The following is a 22,800-nucleotide window of genomic DNA, read 5'->3' as shown; positions in this document are numbered from 1 at the left end:
CGGGGCGAAGCGAGATGCCACCGGAAGCGGAAGCGCAGTACCCCGTTCTTGGTCAGGGAGTATGGGAAATATAGTTGTAGGATTCCGCGGCTGAGGGGCCGAGAGGGGGCGGGGAAAGGAACGAGGCTGGCGGGCCGGTTTCCTGTACGTACCCTCACGCAGCGAGGGTCGGCTTTAGGCGCTCGCCTGAAGCCCAGGGTACTGACCTCATCCCCGGCCAACCCACCGTGTCCTCATTGCCTGTCGAGCCTCTCGCCCAAGTCAGGCCCGCCACTGAAGGCCCCGTCGGGGCCCCAGTTTTACCCCGGGGTCTGGTCTCCTCAGGCGGGAGGTGAGGCCGGGCGCCTTGCTGAGGGACGTGGGAAGGGTGGGCTGGGCTGAGGTGAGCGGTGTGAAAACCGGGACGGCCCCGTGCGCTCACCTGTGGTGGCGCCAGCCATTCTGCTGCTCGTCCCCTTGCACTTCTCCATTTCCTCTTAGGGCTTGAATTGGGGTTTCCTCTGCTGCGGCCACTAAGTGTGACCTTCGAACCCTGGTCAGAATAATGGTGAGGGGCAGCGTGACGTTATTTCATTTCACGGCTTCGGGGGCATTCCACAGGTTTCGTTCCGCCTCCTCAGAGCCTTCTTAACTCACAGAGTGGTTTCGCAGCTCCAAAAAATGAGCCCGGAGCGGGGGCCACGTTCGGGGAGGCGAAGGGCATTGTGGGGGCGTTATGTTAAAGTAGGACCCCAACCGCCGGAGCCTCTGTCCTCGCGCTACCTGGGCACGTGGCATTTTGAGCGGATGCTATTGGAAGGGTCCCGGGTGGGGAAGCTGAACCTAGCTTTGCAAACCTAGCGCTTTGCACATGTCTGAGCCCTCAAGTTATGTTTTTTTTTGTGTGTGTGTATGTGTTTTTTCCTAGTCACACGTGCGTGTTCGGGTCATGGCTATTTGATCGTCAGCTCCTTTGCTTAGAGTGGCGCCGTTTCGCCCTACGGAGACTACGAAGTCACAGAGACTGGAGCTTCTCCCCCTGCTCTCTCTCTTATTTCTGTGTTAAAGCCTGTTTTTATTTGGGAAGATGAGACTCGGACATAGGATCAAGGAAGATTTAAAGGGCTAGGCTGATTGTTTTCTTTTTTCCTTTTCTTTCTTTCTTTCTTTCTTTCTTTTTTGGCTGATTGTTTTCTTAATAGTACATCTTATCTGGTGGTCAAGTTTCAGAGAGAAGCTGTTTTTATTATTGGTGAGGACGGGGATGGGGGCAGAATGCAACCTCTGGGCAACCTCATTGAATCTTCTTTGTTAAAATAACCTTTACTAAACCGTATGGGCTGTTATTATAGGGTTCCCTGTTTCTCCACATGACCTATGGTCCTAGGTTGTGAGGTCACTTAGGGAGTGAGAGGGTTTTTTTACTTTAAGGCTATTTCTCATCCCAGCAGGTCTCTGGGGGGTGGCTCTGGTCAGTGCAGAGCCACCAAGGGATTGGCTTGCTTGTCTCATACTCCCTTTATCTAGTCTCATCTTCTCAGTTCTCCCAAAAGCCATGTCCAGGCCCTCCCTCATCAGCTTCACTCCAGCCACCAACCCCAGTGACCTCTGGAAAGACGGGCAGCAGCAGTCACAGCCTGAAGAGCTGGAGCCCACCTTGGATGGGACTGCAGCCAGGGCTTTTTATGAGGCCCTGATTGCAGATGAGAGCAGTGTCCCTGAATCTCAGGTATCTCAGCCTGAACCTACCAGTAAGAGAAAGAGGAAGAAGAGAAGAATGATGAGGGAAGCTGCTGCAGGAGCCTCAGGAGGACATGGACAAAGGAGATCCCTTGAGGCAGAGGACAAGATGACCCAGTGGATACTGAGGGCAGCTCAGGAGGGAGACCTGGCAGAACTAAGAAGGCTGTTGGATCCCCGTGAGGAAGGGGGAGCCGGGGGCAATATCAATGCTCGGGATGCCTTCTGGTGGACCCCCCTGATGTGTGCTGCTCGAGCAGGCCAGGGGGCTGCTGTGCGTTATCTCCTGGGCCGTGGAGCTGCCTGGGTTGGCGTCTGTGAGCTGGGTGGCAAGGATGCTGCTCAGCTGGCCGAAGAAGCAGGTTTCCCTGAGGTGGCGCACATGGTCAGAGAGAGCCATGGAGAGACGAGGAGTACAGAGAACGGGTGAGGGGAAGCCTTAGCCCATGCCCATCTTTCAGTGTGTTCTGCCCTTCCTAGCAACTCCACACCAGAGGCTCTAGAACAGAGCTGAAGTTTATCTTCCTGATCCCCCAGTATAGGTTGATAAGGCAGTGTAATAGAGTGAAAATAAATATGAGCTCTCTGGGTTTAAATCCTAATTCTACTTACTTGGGCAAGAACCTAATTTTAATGTGCCTCATTTTCGTTATCTGAGAAATGCAGGTGATAAGAGCACCTGTTAGGATTTAATGGGTCAGTATACGTAAAGTGCTAGAATGATGCTTACCACATAGTAAGCACTGTGTATATATATTAATTGTAGCCATTATTATGCTTTGCCCAAGAGCTTGTGAGGCCTGGTTGCCATTTCTTCTTCAGCTGTTCCCCTCTGGGTCCCTCACTGCTAAGTGGGTTGGAAGGCAACTTGTTTTTTAGCAGAAAGACTGGAAGGACTTCCCACCTTGCCACCCGACTCTGAGGCCTCAACTCTTTCCCTGCCCTGAACTCTTTCTCTTTTTTTCCTCTGCAGGTCCCAGTCCCCCTCCCTCCGGTACTGTGAGACCTGTGATGCCCACTTTCAAGACTCTAACCATTACACATCCACTGCTCACCTGCTGTCACTGCCCCGTGATCTCAGGTCCCCCAACCTGCCCATTGGGGTTTCTGCCTCCAGCCCAGGCTTCAAGTTGCTGCTGAGGGGTGGCTGGGAGCCTGGAATGGGGCTGGGACCCCGGGGTGAGGGCCGCACCAACCCCATCCCAACTGTCCTCAAGAGGGACCAGGAAGGATTAGGCTACAGATCAGTGCCCCAACCCCGAGTCACACACTTCCTGGCTCGAGATACTCGGGCCGTGGCTGGGAGGGAGAGAGCCCCTCGGGTGACCACACTGACCCGGAGGGAGAAGAGAAGGCAGGAGGAGAAGGACAGGGCCTGGGAGCGGGATCTGAGGACATATATGAACCTTGAGTTCTGACCTTGGTAAGTAAGGTCTGATCCTGGTCTGTTGCTAAAGTCTGAACCTGGACCTAGGTACTTTAGCTTTTATTTCCTGAGGTCTCCAGGTCCCAGATCCTCAGATTTTAGTCGATGGGCTCTGCCTTTGGAAGAGAGGAGCCGAGAGCTGAAAATAAATCAAACTTCTTCCTCTTTTGTGTTTATTCACTTTTCTGGAAGCTATTGTGGGAAAGCCAAAGTCTGGGAGCCACATGCACTTGAGCCAGAAGGGGCAGCCCTTCCTGGTGGCATGATCGGGTCACCTACCTGCCAGTCTGGTTAATTTCCAGGCCCTAGCCCCTGCCTGGAATGCCCCACCTATTCTTTCAGTCTTCTGAACCAGGAATTGCCCAAGCTGTATGCCAGTCTCGCCTACCCCAGGAAGCATCTCCTGACTTCAGCCAATTCAATCACTGTTTTTATTTTATTTTATTTTTTCAATTAATGATTTTAAAATGTTTCATTTATTTATTTAACAGAGAGAGACAGATCACAAGTAGGCAGAAAGGCAGACAGAGAGAGGGGGAAGCAGGCTCCCTGCTGAGCAGAGAGCCTGTTGTGGGGCTTGATCCCAGGATCCTGAGATCATGATCTGAACTGAAGGCAGAGGTTTAACCCACTGAGCCACCCAGGGGCCCTTCAATTACTCAATTTTAAACAAGATCAAATACTATATCTTAAGAAGAGGAGTAAGATATATTCCCAACTTTCTAATTGCTCACAGCTAGAGGAGGAGGCAGCTATGTGATCAAATATACAATGCATGGTGATAGAGGAAGCCTGGGAAAGCTCATGGAAGTGATGAGAGTAGATAGGGTCTTATAGGAAGAGGCCAATGGGCTGGAAGGGCCTAAGGATATCTGGCTTCTAGGATGATGTTAGCGGAACTAGAGCCCGAACCTCCCAGTGTACATTTGGCCTCCCAAATGTAAACTTTAAGTCAGGGTTCTTCATTTTACAACCTGAAAACGCCTGAGGGCAGGAAGCATGTTCTGTTTGTCAACACTTGTCTCCCCTTCCCTTCTGCTGCTCATACCAGGTGCTGAGCCTAAGGAGAGCTCACTGTTGTCAGACCCAGGAAGTAAAATCTGCATGGAGGGACAGGAAAGATCTACACAAGTCCTAAGGAAGCAGAGTCCTTTTCCGGAAAAGCCTTTCATGAAGTCTTGGACATGAAAAGGAGGAGTTGGGGGTGGAGGGTGCAGGGAAGAGCCAAAGAGCAGGAGGCTAAAGGGAGCGGAGTTGTTTAGGGAAGCACTGGCGACCCAGGGACGTATGGGCGACGGAGAGAGATTGTTAGGTTTATACTGCTGCCCTGACCCTGCTAGACCTCAGCTGGCGCCCAGCGGAGTGGCGCTACTACCCGCGCGGGGGCGCGGGGGGACGGTGGATCCGTAGGGTCCGCCCCGCGAACGGCGGGCTCCGCCCCCGTCTGTCCCTCCCGCCCCGGTGCAGCTGCTTCCGGGCTCTGCGGCTCCGGGCAGCCTACTGAGGCCGCGGCCCCAACGCCGGGCCCGGGAAGAGTCGCAGCGCGCAGAGCCCGGACGCCTGGGTCCCCAGGCAGGCCCGCGCTTGGCCTCGCGACGAGAATCTCCCAGGACATCTCTGGCCTGACCTTGCGGAGACCGCGTCTCACCTGCGTGCTCGGGGACCGGTCGGGCCACTTTGTAGGATTCCTAGCTCTCTAAATCGAGAAAAGAACGCTGCTGGCAGGAGTTTGCTGAACACCTCTCTCCTAACCCCCAGTAAGAGACTGCCTGCTTGAGCTCCCTTAGGTCAGCAGTTCAGGACTCTCCAGATTGGGAGCACCTGAGACCCAGGGCCACCTTCCTTCCTTCTTGGATGGAGCACCGCCTCCCCAGTTTCTGGGGCACCTTGGGGCGTGGCCTTGGTGAGTGAAACTTGGGGTGCTGCCTGTAGGAAAGGAAACCCAGAAACCCAGGGAGGACACCGTGGGGGTGACCCAGGCCTTGTCAGGTCCTGGGGATTCTTGGCCTGAATCTTGTGTTTTGGGGTGGTGGTGAATGAATTTGGATGTGCCTCCCCACTTTACCTCAGAACTGAAAAGGAACAAGCCACTTGCCACACTTGAGGCCTCAGGACATCCAGAGAAGTGGGGAGCCACTTGTGAATTCAGAGTAGGACTCAGGAAACAGCAGTTGTTCTGAGCTTGAACAGACTCTGGCTTCTGAGGAGACACTCAGCCCCCAAACTTGAGGGCTGAGTTCCAAACAGAATAGAAGCAATTCCAGGAAGCAGCCCCAGAATTTGGGGGCTCACTACACATCCCAACCATGTTCCTGCGACGGCTTAGTGGTTGGCTACCTCGCCCTTGGGGCCGCCGGAAACCAACGAAGCCCGACTTGCCTGCCCCAGAACTCAGAGGAGTGGACAGCTCCTCTGAGAATTCAGGGAGTGACTGGGATAGTGCCCCAGAAACCATGGGAGATGTGGGGCCTCTCAAGACCAAGGACCCAGGATCACGGAGGAGCTCTGAGGCTGCTTCAGAAGCAAGTAGGGAGGTCCGAGATGAGCAACTGCGAAGCAACAAAATGGATTCTTTCAAGTGGGACAAGACTGTCTCTAACACTCAAGAGTCTGGGAGACTGGGGACTGGAGGGACTGTTCTCAAACAGGGCCAGGATCCTGTGGGCTCAAGTGGCACCAGACCTGGAGTGTCCCCTGAAGGGGTACTAAGCCCCCCTGGGCCAGAAGCCCCAGTGGAGAAGCCAGGACGGCGTCAGAAGCTGCTGGGCTGGCTGCGGGGGGATCCAGGTGGGGGAGCAGGAGCTCCCTTGCAGTACCTGGGGGGCCCAGAGGAGTGTCTGCAGATCTCAACCAACCTGACTCTCCACCTGCTGGAGCTGCTGGCCTCAGCCCTGCTGGGGCTGTGCTCGCGGCCTCTGAGGGCAGCTTTGGATGCATTGGGCCTGCGTGGACCGCTGGGCCTCTGGCTGCATGGGCTGCTGTCCTTTCTGGCTGCCCTGCATGGGCTCCATGCTGTGTTGAGCCTACTTACTGCTCACCCCCTGCACTTTGCCTGCCTCTTTGGTCTCCTTCAGGCCCTGGTGCTGGCTGTCAGCCTCCGGGAGCCCAGTGGAGAGGAGGAGGCCACTGACTTGGATGGCGAGAAATTGGAGAGGGAGGGTGAGGAATAGAGAGGACACCCAGGAAAGGGGCTGTGACTGCAAGATGAGGTGTGGCCTAGTACCCCCATCCTGAGTGGGGTGGGAGCAAGAGTGAAGATAGTGTGGCCTGTAGGAGGAAAGTGGGGGCCATGACCCAGATTGTAAGCACAGGGACCTCAGGGATGGGGAAGAAACCCCAGAGGGTGAGGGCGTGGCCCCCCTTCATACACAAGAGAGAGTAGAGCTGTTTAGGATATCTGTTTATGGACAATGGGGATATTGTCCTTGAATTCACCAGCTGTTGTTACTTTTTGCTTTTACATTTCTCCCACTTCCAGTTTTTTCTTTCCACCTTTACTTTTTAAAAGAAAAAAATAAGTGTGGTGGTGAACAATAAAGACTAAAGAGTCCTCTTTACCTTTCAAAATTACCCAGGGGTGGAAGAGACCAGAGACAGGACAGACAGGCTTCTAACTAGGGTTAGAGGGTGGTTGGAGACCGAAGGGAGCCCTTGGATCCTAGGATCTGAGCCACCTAAGGAAGAATGGGACTGTGAGGTGGGTGGATTAAGGGGTGTGGATAAGAGCCAACAGTGACAGGGGCCTGCAGGAAGGATCTGGGTGGTCCCAGGAGCCAGGGGAAGGTGGGGATGGTGCAGGCAGTATTGGTAGGAGGGCCAATTCAGAGGGGTTGGCAGCTCAGACAGGCAGTATGGGGAAGCACTGGAGCTTAGAGTTCTCTCAGGTTAGGGGTTTGCACACTCAGCAATAAACAACTGTAATCACACCAAATCCTAAATATACCACTACAAAGAGAGTTACCATCACTTAGTGTCCTTCCTGATGCCGGCCAGCTGGGGGTTTAGGTGGTAGAAGGTCCAGGGGGAGTACTGAAATGGAGATGGGGGGGATTGCTTTCTGGAGACAAGCCCAAAATGAGATGAGGATTGAAAAATCATCTTTATTACTCTTGAAAGGGAGCTGGGAGTCTCCAGTTTCTCCTCCCCACAGCACAATTGCAGCTCCCACCATATCGATCTGGGGCACAGATGAAGCCACAGGTCAGTTACTGGACAGCTCGCAGGCCTCTGGTGGGAGGAGGGAGAAAAGAAGAGGATGGAAAGGAAAGAACTCCAGGGAGAAAAGGTTGGTGGTAATGGGGTGGAGGAGAATGCATTCCTGCTTTTCCCCGCATCAAAGAAGGGGTCCCTGAAGCCCTTTCCCCTATGTGTCTCTCCCCCTGCCCCTTTTATCCACCGGAAACTCAAGAAACCTCTCTTTTGAGTAGCCCAGAGCCCATCCTGGCTCCCTCAGGTGACACCAACACCACAGCTCTTGGCCACATCCTTCTGGTGCCATCACAGCCTATGACACAAATGGATGTGTCAGTACAGCCACTCTAATGATGTCAGCCTTTGACCATGTCCTCCAGTGACATCACTTGAGTCCCTTTCATCCGGCACCTGCAGAAGACTTGGTGAGTCCTAGTCCTCTTCTGTGGGACTTTACCCCCTCACCTTGATTCCTGGGAGTCTGTAAGAAGGTCCTGAAGTCCAGGCAGGAGGTCAGGGACTGGAATTCCTTCACACACTTCTCAGGAGGGTGTGGTGAGCGACCTGGAAGAGCAGGGCAGGGCCAGGCCCATCAAAGTCCCAGATTCTCAATACCTCCCTGGTAAGGACGGCACCTAGCCCCTCCTGGGATGATATCATAGGGCCCAGAGTGAGAGGCTCTCCTGCCCTCCCGTTGTTTCTCTCCAACCCTTCCTGCCTGGCATCCCCACTCACTGTAGAGGAGAAAGCGCTGGTAACCCTGGCCTGACTCTTTCAGCATGATTCCACCAGGGCATGAGCTGGAGAAGAGCTTGGTCTTCATGTCAGGGCGGCCTGTTGGGGCGGGGGTTTGGTGGAGAGTGTGAGGACAGAGAGGCAAAAACAAGCAAGCCCAGGGGACTTGGGGAGGGTGAGGGCTGGAGAGAACCAACCTTCAGTTCTAAGATCTGTGCTCTCCTCAGTCAGGTGGTAGATCCATTTCCGGGGCACACAGAGTCCATTTTTCCTGCAGAAGTGGTGGCAAGGACGAAAGACTGAGTGACACCCCAGCCACACAGTACCAGCCTCTGTTTATTCCATCTTATTTCTCTTTGAAGTCTGGGTCCCCTTGGGTTTCAGGCTACCAAGGGACAGTTGGTTAGGCCCATCTCTCTTCAGAGGGAAACTAAGAGAACTTTTGAGTTCTCTTAAAATAGTGGCTATCCCAAAGAACCTAGTGGCTATCCCAAAAATAGTGGCTATCCCAAAGAACCTAGCTCTTTGTGTGTGGGCCCTCATTTTCTGGGCAGAGACTGCTACTCCTGGTGCCTCTGACTCCTCACCACTCACATGCGGATGGTAGCGCGAAGCTGGAGCTTCGTGGGGGCAGAGCCTGTAGCCATGTTGAAGACAATGTTGTCCACAGCGTCAAAAGTCATCAACTCCTCCTTGGTGGGAGCTGCCCCTGCGATAAAGTACCACCTGCCCAGGTGTGGTTCTGGGAACTGCAGAGAACGAGGGGATCAGTAGAGGGTGGGTCCCCACTACAGGGCCCATTCAACCTCTTCATCATCACTCTTAAGACGGCAGGACTTAGCAGTGGAGTGGCAGCTGCTTTTTCCCAACGAGGTGCTGGGTTATGACAGGAAGTCATTAAATGACTTTTCCTTTGTGGCCCCTGAGTAACCACCCACCTCCCAATTCTACCATGTCTCCACATTGATGGCCATGGTACTAATAAATAAATATATATATATATATATATATATATATATTTTTTTTTTTTTTTTAACTTGTTCTCACATTCGTTATTGTGATACACCCTTTCTCCCTTCCTTTCCCAGTGTGGTTCTGGTCATCCTAGGCAACCCACCCAAGTCCCTCAGAGCCCCCACCATCGGCTTCCCCCATTCTCAGTCCATACCTCTTTCCCATCCACTCCCTGCGTTGTCAGTTGACTGTACTCAGGGCACTGGTAGATGGAGTTAAGGAGAATACCACAGAGGTAGAGCAGAGCTGCCCATATTTGGTGGAACATCTTCAGGCAGGAGGGAGCTGGTGCTGTTCGTGAAGTGGCCAGTGCCTTAACTGCTCTCTCTCCCCCTGCTAGTTATTCAGTCCACTCTGCTTCCAGCCCCCTTGCCTTGACCCTTGACCCTTTCACCTGCTAATGAGTAACTTCAACCTTGTTTTCCAGCCCAAGTCTGGATTACCCACAGTGTTGGGCCTTCCTCCCCCTCTTCTAGATGCCATCACACTCCATAATATACCCTGGCATGTCCAGGGTGTCTCAGGAATTATGAGAGCTGAGTCCTCTAGGTAGAAGCCTGTGGTCTTTCAGCCAGTATCTGAGCTGGATATTTGTTCTGTTGTATAGCACTGAAGAGAGGTGAACTGATTCTTTCATTCATTCACTAGCAAACTGTTATGAGTCCCAGCTGTTTGCCCAGCTAAGCCCTAGAGACATAAAAATGAATGACATAGTTCCTGGCCTTGAGAGCAGAAAAAAAAAATACTAGCTGTGTAAACGAAACAAATCATTGCAGTACACAGCCTGGTAAGTTATTTAGAACAGGTATGAACCAGGTGCTGGGACCTGGTGGATGGGAGGCCTTCTCTCTGAAGTTTGTAATTAGGGGAACAGTATGTACACCCCTGAGAAAAGTTCACTGATGCGAGCTCCTTCATGCAACATTTATTACTAGAAGAAGAGGCTACGTCACATAAGGGTTAAGAGGATAGATATTGGTGTTAGACAGAATGGGTGCAAACCCTAACTCCACTATTTGTTAGATCTTGGACAATTTTCTTAATCTCTATGCCTGTTTTTTTTTTTTTTTTTTCACTTGTAAGATGACCAAATCATCAGTCTCATAGGATTAAAAGAGATGATGCATGTAAAGCCCTTAGCAAAGGCCTGCACATGGTTAATTCCAAAATAAATATTCGCTATAATTAATGTTTGTAAAGGCACCTATTACAGTTTCTGATGGGCTATAGGTTCTCAACTAATAGTACGGAAAGAATTGTCAAGAGGCACTCATTGGATAGTGCCAAGTGGGTGGATCAATTAATGCCATAAAAGATGGGGCTTCCTCAACAGGTTATGTATAAGCCACACAATGCCAAAAAATTTCTAAGAGTTGAGGCTTGCTGTGGGCTTGCGATTTAGTTGAAAAGAATCAACTGGGTGACGGGTATATGAGAGCCCATTATAACATTTGGAGGTAATGTTTGCCACTTTTTATAGTAAGAAGCAAATATAATACAACAATTTATTGGGGCAGTAAAGTAGAAGTGCTTGACCTACGGTCTGGTAAGCCTGGACTTGTCAGGTCTGCCACTTACATTCACCTAAGTGTGCTCCCCTGTAAGTTGTAGTAACTATCTCAGGCGTTGAAAGGCTTTTACATGGGACAATACGAAAAATCCTGAGCAAATTGGCTGGCACACACCAAGTGCTCGCTGAACAGGTGTTTATTAGAACTCTTAACTGAAACGGTACTGGGACCTGGGTAGAAACTACCAATTCCAGAAAGGCTGTGGACACCCGAGGCAGCCAGGCCGGCAGCAGCAACGCGGCGTGTCTAAATCGAAGCGCTGCGGGGCCAGGGGCCATGCCCGAGGGCGGGGGTGGGGTGCCGACTGCCAAGTCTGCCCATCCACTGCAGCCTGCGCCAGCCCTTCGACGGCCCCTTCAATATCCCAGAATCGAAGTCTTGGCTTTCGGTCCAGTCTGACTCCATTCGCTCCCAATTCCCAAACTTGGAGGCGCCCTTTCTGACGAAAGTCCTGAAAAGCAGTAAATCCTCAACTGCTCCAGAACATGACGTGTCCTCCCGGCTGCACACCGCCGGCGAGGAATATGGCGCCCACCCCGCCGAACGCCCACCAGGCAGCACCGAGGTCAGCCCCAACCACGCGATCGCACGCGAGCCGCCTCCAACCGCCTAAAGAAACGATGACTTCCGGAGGCGCGGAAGGAGTAGCGCCGCGATTGCCGGAGTGAGATGACAGAATTTTAGGAGGCCAGCACAGTGCCGCCTCAAATTGTCTGCTGGCCAAGACTTTAACATAGATTCATGAGGCACAATCCCCAGTCCCCAAACTCCCAAGAGGCACACAACTGTCCAAAGCCTCTCGAAGAATAGCATCTCATCTGGTAATTACTTTCAGGCATTTATAGTAGCCACCCCAACCTCCCAAGGCTCAAGCGCGTGCACAGAAAAAATGAACAGCGTTAGCGAGGGTGGGGAGGTGCCTAAGAGTGTACGCATGCGTACTGCGACGGACGCAGGCGCAGTACGGTCCCCCGGGCGACGGTGGTGGCGGCTCCTCGGGGTGCTCGGCTCCCTCCCATCCCGGCCGGCCCCGGCCCGTCTTGCCCCAAGGAATTCACTGTTTGGGGCCGTGAACTTCCCCATCGTGCCCCACAAAAGTTAAGCTTGGGGACCTGGGGGGAGCCGGAAGTACCGCCTAGCGATCCCCAAATACTATCGGGGAAACGGAAGTGGCCATCGGTGGCAAGTTGGGGGAGACCGGAAGTGACGGTACCGTGGGGAACTCGGGGGCGGAGCCCGAGGTGGTGGTGTTGGTAGTGGTGGGGTGTGTATGTTTGTATGTGTGTGTCTGTGTGTCTAGTGTGTGTTTGGTGTGTGTTGGTTGTGCCGCTCTGCTGGAGCATCGAGGGAAGGCGGAAGAGGGGGGCAGCTAGCCAGTCTGGCCCCCCGTGAGTGTCCGTCATCTCGGGTCTGTCGTGACTTAGGCGGGTTCGATGGGCGTGGCGTGGCGTGGCGCGCGTGCGCGAAACCACTGTCTCCGCAGACTCTGGCGCGATCTTCCGCTCTCGTGTGCTCCCCAGGGTTTGCCGACCTTTGGGGCCTTTGTGGTATCGCGACTGGTGATGACACTGGTCTCCTGTTTCCTACTTTCCCGGCTGTCTAGCCTGACTGGCCCTCCCTTATTGTGATTGGCATTGTGGAGCCCCTCCCATCTTCCCGTCCTCCAGCTCCCTGTGCCGTCGGTCTCCTGCCCTTTGTGTTTCTCTCCCCGTGCCCCGGAATCAGAAGGGGGATGGGGGCGGGTGTGAGTGTGTGTGCTTGTGTGGGAGAAACTCTTTAGGTATTAGGGCGGAGACTCAGACTGGAGAGGCTTCCGGGTGTATAAAATCTGCTTTGGGCGACAGCAGGCCTCCCTCCCTCTATTCTTCCTTAGGGAGCTGTCGGCCATGGAGCCCAGTGATAGTACCAGTACCACCACCAGTATGGAGGAACCTGACAGCCTGGAGGTGCTGGTGAAGACCTTGGACTCTCAGACTCGGACCTTTATTGTGGGGGCCCAGGTGAGACCCCAGCACTTCTGGAAGACACCCATTAACTCTTCCTCTTACAGGCCTCTTATCCTGAGAGAAGAGCCTGATTTTTTGGTCCTTGAATCTTCTTTCATTGGTTCCTTTGTTCATATCTTAGGACAATTTCTGGTGTTTCTTGTTGAGTGAGAAGGTATGGCTTCTGTTGAATGAGGCAGATTTTGTTCTGCCTTTTTCCACCTTGATAGAACTCAGCACAGGGGAAATATGGAGGAAGGAGGAATCTGTATGCCATCAGCCTGAGTGAACCCCAGCCCAAAGGGACAGACATGGCTCCTGCCTTTGGGAAGGGAAACAGAGATCCAAAATTCAAGTCTTAAAAACAAAAATCGGTCAGGTCTGTATTATGTTTTTAATGGCTAGAAATCAGAGCCCATAGTTCAGGTAGATCCCTAACAGACTGTTGAGTGGAATTACTAGTATCTGTGGCATAATTTGAATCTTTTGATTTTAATGCCAGACACATTAAAAGCTGTTTGTGCCATTAATTCCTGTGATACTTGGAGACAGAATCTTGAAGGGTTGGTCCATAGCTTTTAAAATGTATACAAAAAAACCGTTTGGGTTTTTGTGATTAGTTGTATATAAATAGTCTGATATTTTCTGAAGACTCACTTGTCCAGTTAGGAAAGTGTTTATTCTTTTTCTGCTCGGTTAAGTCTTCTTTCCTTAACTTGATTTTTTTGCTCCCCCCTTCCTTGTCATTGCATTTCTCTTTGAGATTGCAGAGTTGTATCATTTTGTGTTTGGGGAGGGTCACTGGTATCTGTAGACACACATTCCTTTGGGAGCCAGGGAGAGAAGGGAATGTCAGTTAGCTTTTCTGTTTCTCAGCCACATAATTTTCTTGTGGGCACATAACCTGAAGTTTTTAATGTTTATTGTCTGTTTTGACGGGTGTTAACATGTCTTAGTTTGGGGCTTTGCACAATAATTACCTCACAGTCAAGATAAATGGATAGTGATGTTATGATTGAGTGGTTTTTACCCCTCACTCCCAAAACTCAGTTGTCCCCCTCTGTCCTTTCCATTTTCCTACATTCACTGGTGGTTTTTGGTGTCTTTCCCTTGTAGATGAATGTAAAGGAGTTTAAAGAGCACATTGCTGCCTCTGTCAGCATTCCCTCCGAGAAACAACGGCTCATTTATCAGGGACGAGTTCTGCAGGATGATAAGAAGCTCCAGGAATACAGTAAGAGTTTGGGGAAGGCAGTTCAGAGGTTGAGGGATGAGCTGAGGCTTTGGGCTTACCTGATCGTATAATGCCTTGGTGTGTATCTTTTTTTTCTGCAGATGTTGGGGGAAAGGTTATTCACCTTGTGGAACGGGCTCCTCCTCAGACTCAGCTCCCTTCTGGGGCATCTTCTGGGATAGGTTCTGCCTCAGCCACCCATGGTGGAGGACCCCCACCTGGTACACGGGGGCCTGGGGCCTCTGTTCATGACCGGAATGCCAACAGCTATGTCATGGTTGGAACCTTCAACCTTCCTGTAAGCTTGTGTTCCACTTAGGCCAGTTTTTGTGGGGAAGGGTGGTTTGGTTTTGGTAATAGCAGAGAGCTCATAAGACAGGAGTCTCGGTGTTTAGATTAGGTTTCCAGGTTCCTGAGGTCTGATATGGCCTCAGTCTGAGAAAAAGGGTGGGGCTCCAAAGAATGAGTTGGAGGTGTGGGGGCCTTAGTATTTGGCTTCTCCCAGAGCAACTTCCCTTACCCTTTTCCCAGAGTGACGGCTCTGCTGTGGATGTTCACATCAACATGGAACAGGCCCCGATTCAGGTATCACGGGCCTGGGAGGGTCAGGGAAGGGGATCTGGGAGAAGGAGGCCATAAGGTTGGGGGAGGACCTGGCTGAGGAGCTGGCTGGGTCCTGGTTCAGTGGGTGGTAGAGTTCATGCCTCTATCTCAGACGTACCCTTATTTTATTTTTCTTACTGTATAGAGTGAGCCCCGAGTACGGCTGGTGATGGCTCAGCACATGATCAGGGATATACAGACCTTACTATCCCGGATGGAGGTCAGTGGGCAAGGCTGGCTAGGGTTGGTCTGTCTCTTCATTCTCCCTTACCGTTCTGTGTCTGTCTGGCAGCGAAGGCGTGACTGGCCAGATCAGCTGGATTCTTCCTGCCTAATCTGGTCTCTTCTCTGCAGTCTTCACTCTTTGGGGGCAGAAAAAGTATCTTTGTTGGGCTATCTTGTCCCTGCCAAACCTTTGGGTGCCTGGTATTTGGAAAGTGTGTTGCAGACTTAGTAGATAACTCTTGTGGCATCTTTTTTCAATTACAGAAAACAGTTCATGCTTTTTTAGTTTTTTAATTACTATATTTGATGCTGAGATGTCCCAGTTTCATTAGTTTGTGTTGTGACTGTAGCGTGTGATTTTTTTTTTTTTTTTTTAAATTTTCCTCGTGGAGGTTTAGGGAACCATCGTTTCTCTTTTCTGTTAGTAACTCTCAAGTATTATAGTTTATTATGCGTCTTGTTAAGTTTTGTGCTGGTTGCTGGAGGGTCAAAGAGATAGGTGCAAAGCCCTGCTTTCAGGGAGCCTAGTTAGAGCTCCTTCTGCAACTTGTTCTCTGTTGACTGAGTAATCTGTGGCAGTCTCATCCTGCCTTTGGTATCCTGAATCTCTCCCCTTCAGTGTCGAGGGGGACCCCAAGCACAGCACAGTCAGCCACCCCCACAGACGCCGACTGTGGTCCCGGAGCCTGGAGCCTTGAGCTCTCAAACATCAGAACCAGTTGAAAGTGAAGTGCCTCCTCGGGAGCCCATGGAGGCGGAAGAAGTGGAGGAGCGTGCCCCAGCCCAGAGCCCAGAACTCACCCCTTCTGGCCCAGCCCCTGTGGGCCCAACGCCTGCCCCAGAGACAAATGCACCCAAGTGAGAACCTTGAAGGGATCCTTTGGGAGGGGGGTGGGGGGTCCTCAGTGAAGGATGAGAGCCGGGAAGGTCTGGTCTGATGGGAGAAGGGGGGGACCACCGGGCAGTGTTACCTGTAGGGTTAGCGTAGAGGGGCAGAGAGAGGCTCTGGACCACCTGAGTGGGGTTGGGGCTGGCATTTGAGCCAGAAGCACTGCTATCCTTGGGGCAACGAATCTAGGTGGTGGTTCCTGAGCCCAATCAAGACTCTCTTCTCTGAGTTCACACAGGCAGCGTTTCTTCCTTCAAAGTTTGTTCCTTGCCATCATAGGGATGGGGTCATGTGGTGGGGAAGGCAGAAGCAATTGTTTTCTTCTCCTTGTCTCACTGTGGGTGCAGGTGAAGGGTGGATGTTCTGCTGGTCCTGGAAGGGATTGAGCCAGGGGTGTGGGAGGCTGCAGAGAGAGAGGGCAGCATAGTCTAGGTCAGCTGGGAGGCTGGGGATCCGAGGAAGGCCTCAGCTCACTCTCTCAGGGTCGCCCACAGCCATCCTTCCCCGGCGGAGTATGTTGAAGTGCTCCAGGAGCTCCAGCGGCTGGAGAGCCGCCTTCAGCCCTTCCTGCAGCGCTACTACGAGGTTCTGGGCGCCGCTGCCACCACGGACTACAACAACAACGTGAGCACCACCTGCCCCCTCACCCCCATTGGGTCCCATGTGGAACGGGCTGAAATGCAGATAACGCTTTTCCCCCCAAAAATGACATTGTCTGCGACAAAACGGGTTTTTTTGTAGACACGGAAGTAAGTGACCTTTTTTCCCTTTTAGGGAAGTTGATAATCTTGGGGATGTCTAATGTTTTTATTTCTCAGTTCTTTGAGCGAGTTACTCAGGAAGCTCACGTAGAGGGAGTTTGGAAGCTTATGTAGAGTGAGGGAGAGGAGTAGGTGATGACGTGCTGATCATCTAGCAAACTTTTTGTATATGTGAAATAGAAATCATTTGCCGAGACTGGGCCCACCCAGAAGCTTCCCAGGCTGTGCCCAAAGGTGTAGAGAGCATGTTGTTCTTCAGGGGTGTTACTGTTTTTGTTACTGAGGTTCATTTCAGCCTAATAAATTTTTCTTTTGTGCTTGGCCCGGGGGAACAGCAAGAGGGGCGCGAAGAGGATCAGCGCTTGATTAACTTGGTAGGGGAGAGCCTGCGGCTGCTGGGCAACACCTTTGTGGCGCTGTCGGACCTGCGCTGCAATCTGGCCTGTGCGCCCCCGCGACACCTGCACGTGGTCCGTCCCATGTCGCACTACACCACTCCCATGGTGCTCCAGCAGGCAGCCATCCCCATTCAGGTGGGTTGGGTGAGACTGGAGGGATGGACAATGCATGGCTATTGGTGGAACGACCCAGAGTAGCTATCAGGCTTGAAGTGACAGGGGTAGGGACTTTGGAAATACAAAGGGATGGAAAATGGAGAGGTTGGAGAAGTCTGTCTCGGGTGCCCTTGGTTAGGCTCTTGTTTTCCTCACTCCTGCCTTATCCATCTCCTCCAGATCAACGTGGGAACCACTGTGACCATGACGGGGAATGGGACTCGGCCCCCCCCGGCTGCCAATGCGGAGGCAGCTCCCCCTGGTCCTGGGCAGGCCTCATCCCTGGCTCCCACTTCTACCACTGTTGAGTCCTCCACCGAGGGGGTTCCCCCGCCAGGGCCAGCTCCCCCACCGACCACCAGCCACCCGAGGGTCATCCGGATTTCCCACCAGAGCGTGGAACCCGTGGTTATGATGCACATGAACATCCAAGGTGAGTTAGGGCCAGTCGTTGGTAGAGCAGAGCTGTACGCGACACGGGACACGGGACATGGGTTGGCATGGGGGTGTGAGGGAGTGAGGATGCGGACAGGGGAGGCCACGGCCGGCTGCTGGAGCAGAGGAGCGGGGGCAGAAGCGTTAGTCCGCTCGTTTGGGGAGGAGGGACTAGTCCTTGCAGATTTGTGTGCGTGGCGAAGGGAGTGCCTCCTCCCTGTCCAGATGGAGGGAAAGGCAGGCTTTCTGGTGGGGGGTGGGGCCCGAAGGATGCTGATCTCAGGAGGGTACAGTTAGGCCTCAGCCCCACCTGTCTCAGGGCCACTCTCTCTGTCTCCCTGCCCAGATTCTGGCACACAGCCCGGTGGAGTTCCGAGTGCTCCCACTGGCCCCCTAGGACCCCCTGGTCATGGCCAGACCCTGGGTAAGAGTAAGGGCATCAGAGCAGGCTGAGCTCTGGGTAGAGAAGGGGTAGGGCCGAGTGGGTGGGTTGAAGGGGGTCCAGGTTCAAGGTTACATCAGACCCGCCCCCCAGGCTCCACCCTCATCCAGCTGCCCTCCCTGCCCCCTGAGTTCATGCACGCCGTCGCCCACCAGATCACTCATCAGGCCATGGTGGCAGCTGTTGCCTCCGCGGCCGCAGGTAATGACCCAAAAGGGGAAGCTTGGGAGGTGGGGAAGGGTCCACGGTGGTGGGTGCTGCTGGATGGCGGGCCGGGGCCCAGCCCTCAGCCCTCTTTGGTCTCTCCCCTCTGCCACCCATAGGACAGCAGGTGCCAGGCTTTCCGACAGCTCCGACCCGGGTGGTGATTGCCCGGCCCACCCCTCCACAGGCTCGGCCTTCCCATCCTGGGGGGCCCCCTGTCTCGGGTACTCTAGTGAGTAAGGGTGCAGGAGTTCTGGTGGGGGAGAGTCTGGGGAGAGAATCCTCTGGTGGGGAATGGATAGGGCAGGACTGAAAGCCTCCCCTCTCTCTATTCAGCAGGGGGCCGGGCTGGGTACAAATGCCTCTTTGGCCCAGATGGTGAGCGGACTTGTGGGGCAGCTTCTGATGCAGCCTGTTCTTGTGGGTGAGTCCTTGTTCCTCACCGCCCCCCAGCGAAGGGATGGCCACAGCTCTGGAGGCTGGTGCTCCTCTCCTGGTCTCATGGGTACTTCCCTGATCTCTGCATAGGTCCTTTGTCTTTGCTTTTGTGCTGGGGAGGCCGGAATAGCAGTGCTGTGGTGTCTTCGTTTTTCCTTAGAGTTTAGCTTTTCTCTTTTGGTCTCTCTAGCTCAGGGGACTCCAGGAATGGCTCCGCCTCCCGCCCCCGCCACTGCTTCAGCTAGTGCCGGCACCACCAACACTGCTACCACAGCCGGCCCTGCTCCTGGGGGGCCCGCCCAGCCTCCACCCCCTCAGCCCTCCACGGCTGACCTGCAGTTCTCTCAGCTCCTGGGGAACCTGCTGGGGCCGGCGGGGCCTGGGGCCGGAGGGTCTGGCATGGCTTCTCCCACCATCACCGTGGCGATGCCTGGCGTCCCCGCCTTTCTGCAGGGCATGACTGACTTTCTGCAGGTGAGTGGCTGGCTTGCTCTTCGGCTCACCCTCCCTTTCCCTGAGCCCAGCTAGGCACCGGCATCTTGTTGCTGTGATATTGCTGCTGGGCTCCCATCTCTGGGGGCCTGTAGGTGGGAGGGAGCCCTGGGACTTCCTTGACTCTGATCCTTGCCCCCCGTTTGGAAGAGGAAGACAGGGCTGTGAAGGCTGCTTTCGTACTTAACCCGTTCAGCAGGAGAGGGGCTAGCGCTCCGCCTGCGTCTGCTGCCTGACCACACGTGCTTGTTCTGCTTCTGGGAGTAAAGACCAGAGCGGAGCTCTCCATCTTCCAGGCTCCTTTTGGTGTGTGCCTTACTGGTGCCTTGTTCCCATTCTCACCTTGTCTTCTGTTGTGTGTTCCTCCTCTGTCTGCCAGGCAACACAGACGGCGCCTCCACCCCCTCCACCACCCCCGCCCCCACCCCCGGCCCCCGAGCAGCAGACCATGCCCCCACCGGGGTCCCCTTCTGGTGGCGCAGGGAGTCCTGGAGGCCTGGGTCTTGAGAGCCTTTCACCGGAGTTTTTTACCTCCGTGGTGCAGGGTGTTCTGAACTCCCTGCTGGGCTCCCTGGGGGCCCGGGCTGGCAGCAGTGAGAGTATCGCTGCTTTCATACAGCGCCTCAGTGGATCCAGCAACATCTTCGAGCCTGGGGCTGATGGGGCCCTCGGTGAGCAAGCCGGGGGTGCCTTGGCCTTCTCCAGGGAGGGGCAGGTCGACGGCCTCTGTCAAGGGGTGTGGCTGAGGTGGGATGAGGCTGACAGGCTGGCGGTGGGTGGGCAGGCCAGGTGGTAAAGGCCACTGCTGACTTCGGCTCCTATTCCCAGGATTCTTTGGGGCCCTGCTCTCTCTTCTGTGCCAGAACTTTTCCATGGTGGACGTGGTGATGCTTCTTCATGGCCATTTCCAGCCACTGCAACGGCTCCAGCCCCAGCTGCGATCCTTTTTCCACCAGCACTACTTGGGTGGCCAGGAGCCCACGCCTGGTAACATACGGGTAAATGAAGACCCTGGGCCCCGGAGCTCTAGCTCTTGCTCAGCTTCCATTCCTTTTTCTGACTTTATCCCCTAAAGCAGCGATTGCTCCGGCCCAAGGCCCTGGACTTACTAGAGGTGGAGGGGAGGGCAGTGTCTTGAGGGCTGGAGCTTGGCTCTAAACTTGTGCTGTTTCTCACACAGACGGCAACCCACACGTTGATCACGGGGCTGGAAGAATATGTGCGGGAGAGTTTTGTGAGTAGCCCTTCCCCGTCCCCTTGTCTCCCGGGTGTTGTCAGGGTAGCTGCTGTTCCTCCTGCCTCCTTGATCCCTAGTTCCGCCGGGTTCCTGATTTGGGCTGTCTTTGTGTGTCTCGTTTCTCAGTCTCTGGTGCAGGTTCAGCCTGGCGTGGACATCATCCGGACAAACCTGGAGTTTCTCCAAGAGCAGTTCAACAGCATTGCTGCTCACGTGCTGCACTGCACAGGTCAGGGGCAGGCACGCGGGGTCGTGGACATCAGGGGTGTCAGAGGCACAAGGGCTGCTGGGTGCTAGCATCCCCTCCTTGCATCTTGCCCACAGACAGTGGATTTGGGGCCCGTTTGCTGGAGCTGTGTAACCAGGGCCTGTTTGAATGCCTGGCCCTCAACCTGCACTGCTTGGGGGGACAGCAGATGGAACTGGCTGCAGTCATCAATGGCCGAATTGTAAGCACCACCCAGCCCCCCATCTTCAGCCTTTTACTTTCTTAGAGTTCTATTCTCTCTGCTATCCTGCAGGTCTTTTGTTTTTTTTTCTCTGAATTGTCATCCTTTACTCTTTGATGCCTTTCAAAAGTGGGTTGAAGATGTTGTGTTCCAAGGCTGCTTTCTGCCCTCAGCGTCGCATGTCTCGTGGGGTGAACCCATCCTTGGTGAGCTGGCTGACCACTATGATGGGACTGAGGCTTCAGGTGGTTCTGGAGCACATGCCCGTGGGCCCTGATGCCATCCTCAGATACGTTCGCAGGGTCGGTGATCCCCCCCAGGTAAGGGCCCCGATGGGCTAGGGGGTCAGGGGACTTGAGGGAACTAGAGAAGCCTGAGAGGGCCTTTTGTGTTCTCCTTCTCTGCCCAATTTCATAGCCCCTTCCTGAGGAGCCAATGGAAGTTCAGGGATCAGAAAGAACTTCCCCTGAGCCTCAGGTACCAGGGAGAGGTCAAGGGGCCAGATAATGGGGAGAGGAGGGCTGCAGGTGGAAGGGCTGGAGGCTAGGGATGCTGAAGCCTGCATCTTCCTGCTGAACCGCAGCGGGAGAATGCTTCCCCGGCCCCGGGCACTACGGCAGAAGAGGCCATGTCCCGAGGGCCACCTCCTGCTCCTGAGGGTGGCGGCTCCCGTGACGAGCAGGATGGAGCTTCAGCTGAGACAGAGCCTTGGGCAGCTGCAGTCCCCCCAGTAAGTGTCAGGAGGTGAGCTGGGAGGCCAAGGGCAGGCAGAAGTTGTGCCAGTTCCTCATTACCTTCTCCCTCCCCAGGAGTGGGTTCCGATTATCCAGCAGGACATTCAGAGCCAGCGGAAGGTGAAGCCGCAGCCCCCCCTGAGCGATGCCTACCTCAGTGGTATGCCTGCCAAGAGACGTAAGGTTGGTCTACCTCTTCCATGAGGATCTCTCTCTATCCCAGTTCCCCTGTCGTGTTCAGAATCAGACTAGTTAGAGCTGGAAGGAATTCTTCCTATTCCTGTCCTATTTGCTGAGTGGACGAGGAAGCCTTCCTGGAATTTGACTTGCTCACAGTGGCGGCAGCACACCTCACGCTAGCACATGCCAGTAGTGCTGTCCTCCTCTGGCCACCTGACTCCCGTGTGGCTGGGGCCTGTTCCCTCAAGGTGGGCTTCCTCTCGCGGACTGACTAGCTCTGAGTGTTGGATGGCTCGACTCATCCTGCCCCTCGTGTTTTGAAGAGCAAGTCCAGCGCATGCAGTGCGCTCTTAGCCAGAGCCAGATAAAACTAGGAAGGCATCGCTGCAGTCAGAATCACCCGCGGGCCAGTTCCCTTTTCTCCAGTAGCCTAGAAACTCAGTGGTTGGCTCCTGGAAAAGGTGAGCTGGGCGGTGGCACTGGATCTGACGTTGATCCTCTTTTCCCTCCCGATCCCGTCCCCCAGACGATGCAGGGTGAGGGCCCCCAGCTGCTTCTCTCAGAGGCCGTGAGCCGGGCAGCTAAGGCAGCCGGAGCTCGGCCCCTGACGAGCCCCGAGAGCCTGAGCCGGGACCTGGAGGCACCAGAGGTTCAGGAGAGCTACAGGCAGCAGGTGCCCCCACCTTGAAGCAGAATAGGGATGGTCTAGTGGGAGGGGTCGGGTTAGGGCCCCTCTTCTCTGATCCCTCCAGAGACTCACTGGTCAGTTTGGGGCTACAACTTGGTGTTTTCTAAAGATTTTCTTCCTAGTGGCATCTGGGAAGGCTCAGTGACGCCATTATCGGGCTCCCCACAGTGTGGCTGGTGGGAAATGCTAGCTCCTAAGGGATGGCCTTGCGTGCTTGCTGGGATCCTAGGGCCTTGGCTGGTGCCTCTCCAACCTGCTTGCTCTCTCTCTCTCTAGCTCCGGGCTGATATACAAAAGCGACTGCAGGAAGACCCCAACTACAGTCCCCAGCGCTTCCCTAATGCCCACCGGGCCTTTGCCGATGATCCCTAGCTCTTTGCCCTATGGCCCTCCCTCACCAGGGAACCATTTCCCCCATCTTCCTTCACAGTATTTAAGAAATAAAAGTCAGATTTTCCTGGCTCTTTTGTCTCTAAGTTGTCTTTCTTAAGTCTAAGTACTTTCAGTCTTCCTTGAGCTTGTTTAAAATGAATAGTCCCTAGGAACCCAGCAATAGAAGACAGCTTTTAACCTTCCTGGCAAGCAGCCGTGCAC

At 54.1% G+C, this 22,800-nt stretch overlaps 4 protein-coding genes across 17 annotated transcripts; 3 read left to right on the top strand and 1 right to left on the bottom strand.

Annotated features, from left to right (window-relative positions):
- The first annotated feature begins 105 nt into the window (after positions 1-105).
- LOC111152164 (G-patch domain and ankyrin repeats 1) lies at positions 106-3,314 on the top strand. Of its 4 annotated transcripts, XM_022510520.1 has the most exons (4): positions 106-331; positions 481-547; positions 908-2,145; positions 2,693-3,310. In XM_022510520.1, exons 3-4 carry the CDS (start codon positions 1,535-1,537, stop codon positions 3,135-3,137), a joined length of 1,056 nt encoding a protein of 351 aa, XP_022366228.1. In that variant the 5' UTR covers positions 106-331; positions 481-547; positions 908-1,534; the 3' UTR covers positions 3,138-3,310. The 4 variants fall into 4 exon arrangements, with proteins under 4 accessions (XP_022366228.1, XP_022366230.1, XP_022366229.1 ...); XM_022510522.1 differs by lacking the exon at positions 481-547 and having other exon boundaries at positions 1,521-2,145; positions 2,693-3,314; XM_022510521.1 differs by lacking the exon at positions 481-547.
- Positions 3,315-4,649: 1,335 nt separating this feature from the next.
- LOC111152305 (chromosome unknown C6orf47 homolog) lies at positions 4,650-7,101 on the top strand. Its single transcript, XM_022510782.1, has one exon. The coding sequence runs from the start codon at positions 5,452-5,454 to the stop codon at positions 6,313-6,315; it is 864 nt and encodes a 287-aa protein (XP_022366490.1). The 5' UTR covers positions 4,650-5,451; the 3' UTR covers positions 6,316-7,101.
- Positions 7,102-7,163: 62 nt separating this feature from the next.
- On the bottom strand, positions 7,164-10,128 carry LOC111152306 (apolipoprotein M). 2 transcript variants are annotated; one of them, XM_022510784.1, is made up of 6 exons: positions 9,240-10,128; positions 8,666-8,820; positions 8,269-8,342; positions 8,072-8,170; positions 7,802-7,900; positions 7,226-7,372 (listed from the first exon to the last, which is right to left on the bottom strand). In XM_022510784.1, the coding sequence occupies exons 1-6, from the start codon at positions 9,351-9,353 to the stop codon at positions 7,347-7,349; spliced, it is 567 nt and encodes a 188-aa protein (XP_022366492.1). In that variant the 5' UTR covers positions 9,354-10,128; the 3' UTR covers positions 7,226-7,346. The 2 variants fall into 2 exon arrangements, with proteins under 2 accessions (XP_022366491.1, XP_022366492.1); XM_022510783.1 differs by having other exon boundaries at positions 7,164-7,900.
- Positions 10,129-11,518: 1,390 nt separating this feature from the next.
- Positions 11,519-22,669, top strand: LOC111152232 (BCL2 associated athanogene 6). Of its 10 annotated transcripts, none has more exons than XM_022510655.1 (26): positions 11,519-11,865; positions 12,530-12,656; positions 13,758-13,875; positions 13,977-14,173; positions 14,407-14,460; positions 14,624-14,698; positions 15,323-15,561; positions 16,087-16,216; positions 16,689-16,886; positions 17,088-17,340; positions 17,689-17,766; positions 17,878-17,985; positions 18,108-18,220; positions 18,325-18,412; positions 18,617-18,900; positions 19,298-19,589; positions 19,747-19,916; positions 20,099-20,152; positions 20,282-20,384; positions 20,480-20,604; positions 20,778-20,924; positions 21,022-21,081; positions 21,188-21,334; positions 21,414-21,521; positions 22,045-22,191; positions 22,483-22,669. In XM_022510655.1, the coding sequence occupies exons 2-26, from the start codon at positions 12,543-12,545 to the stop codon at positions 22,576-22,578; spliced, it is 3,498 nt and encodes a 1,165-aa protein (XP_022366363.1). In that variant the 5' UTR covers positions 11,519-11,865; positions 12,530-12,542; the 3' UTR covers positions 22,579-22,669. The 10 variants fall into 10 exon arrangements, with proteins under 10 accessions (XP_022366363.1, XP_022366366.1, XP_022366359.1 ...); XM_022510650.1 differs by lacking the exon at positions 11,519-11,865 and adding an exon at positions 11,949-12,044 and having other exon boundaries at positions 18,328-18,412; XM_022510658.1 differs by lacking the exon at positions 17,878-17,985 and having other exon boundaries at positions 11,627-11,865.
- Positions 22,670-22,800: the final 131 nt, after the last annotated feature.

Source organism: Enhydra lutris, unplaced genomic scaffold, assembly GCF_002288905.1.
Source record: "Enhydra lutris kenyoni isolate GAN:26980312 unplaced genomic scaffold, ASM228890v2 scaffoldscaffold28, whole genome shotgun sequence".
NCBI classification, from domain to species: domain Eukaryota; kingdom Metazoa; phylum Chordata; class Mammalia; order Carnivora; family Mustelidae; genus Enhydra; species Enhydra lutris.
The sequence above is the reverse complement of the archived record's forward strand: the minus strand, read 5'-3'. Positions and strand labels throughout refer to the sequence as shown.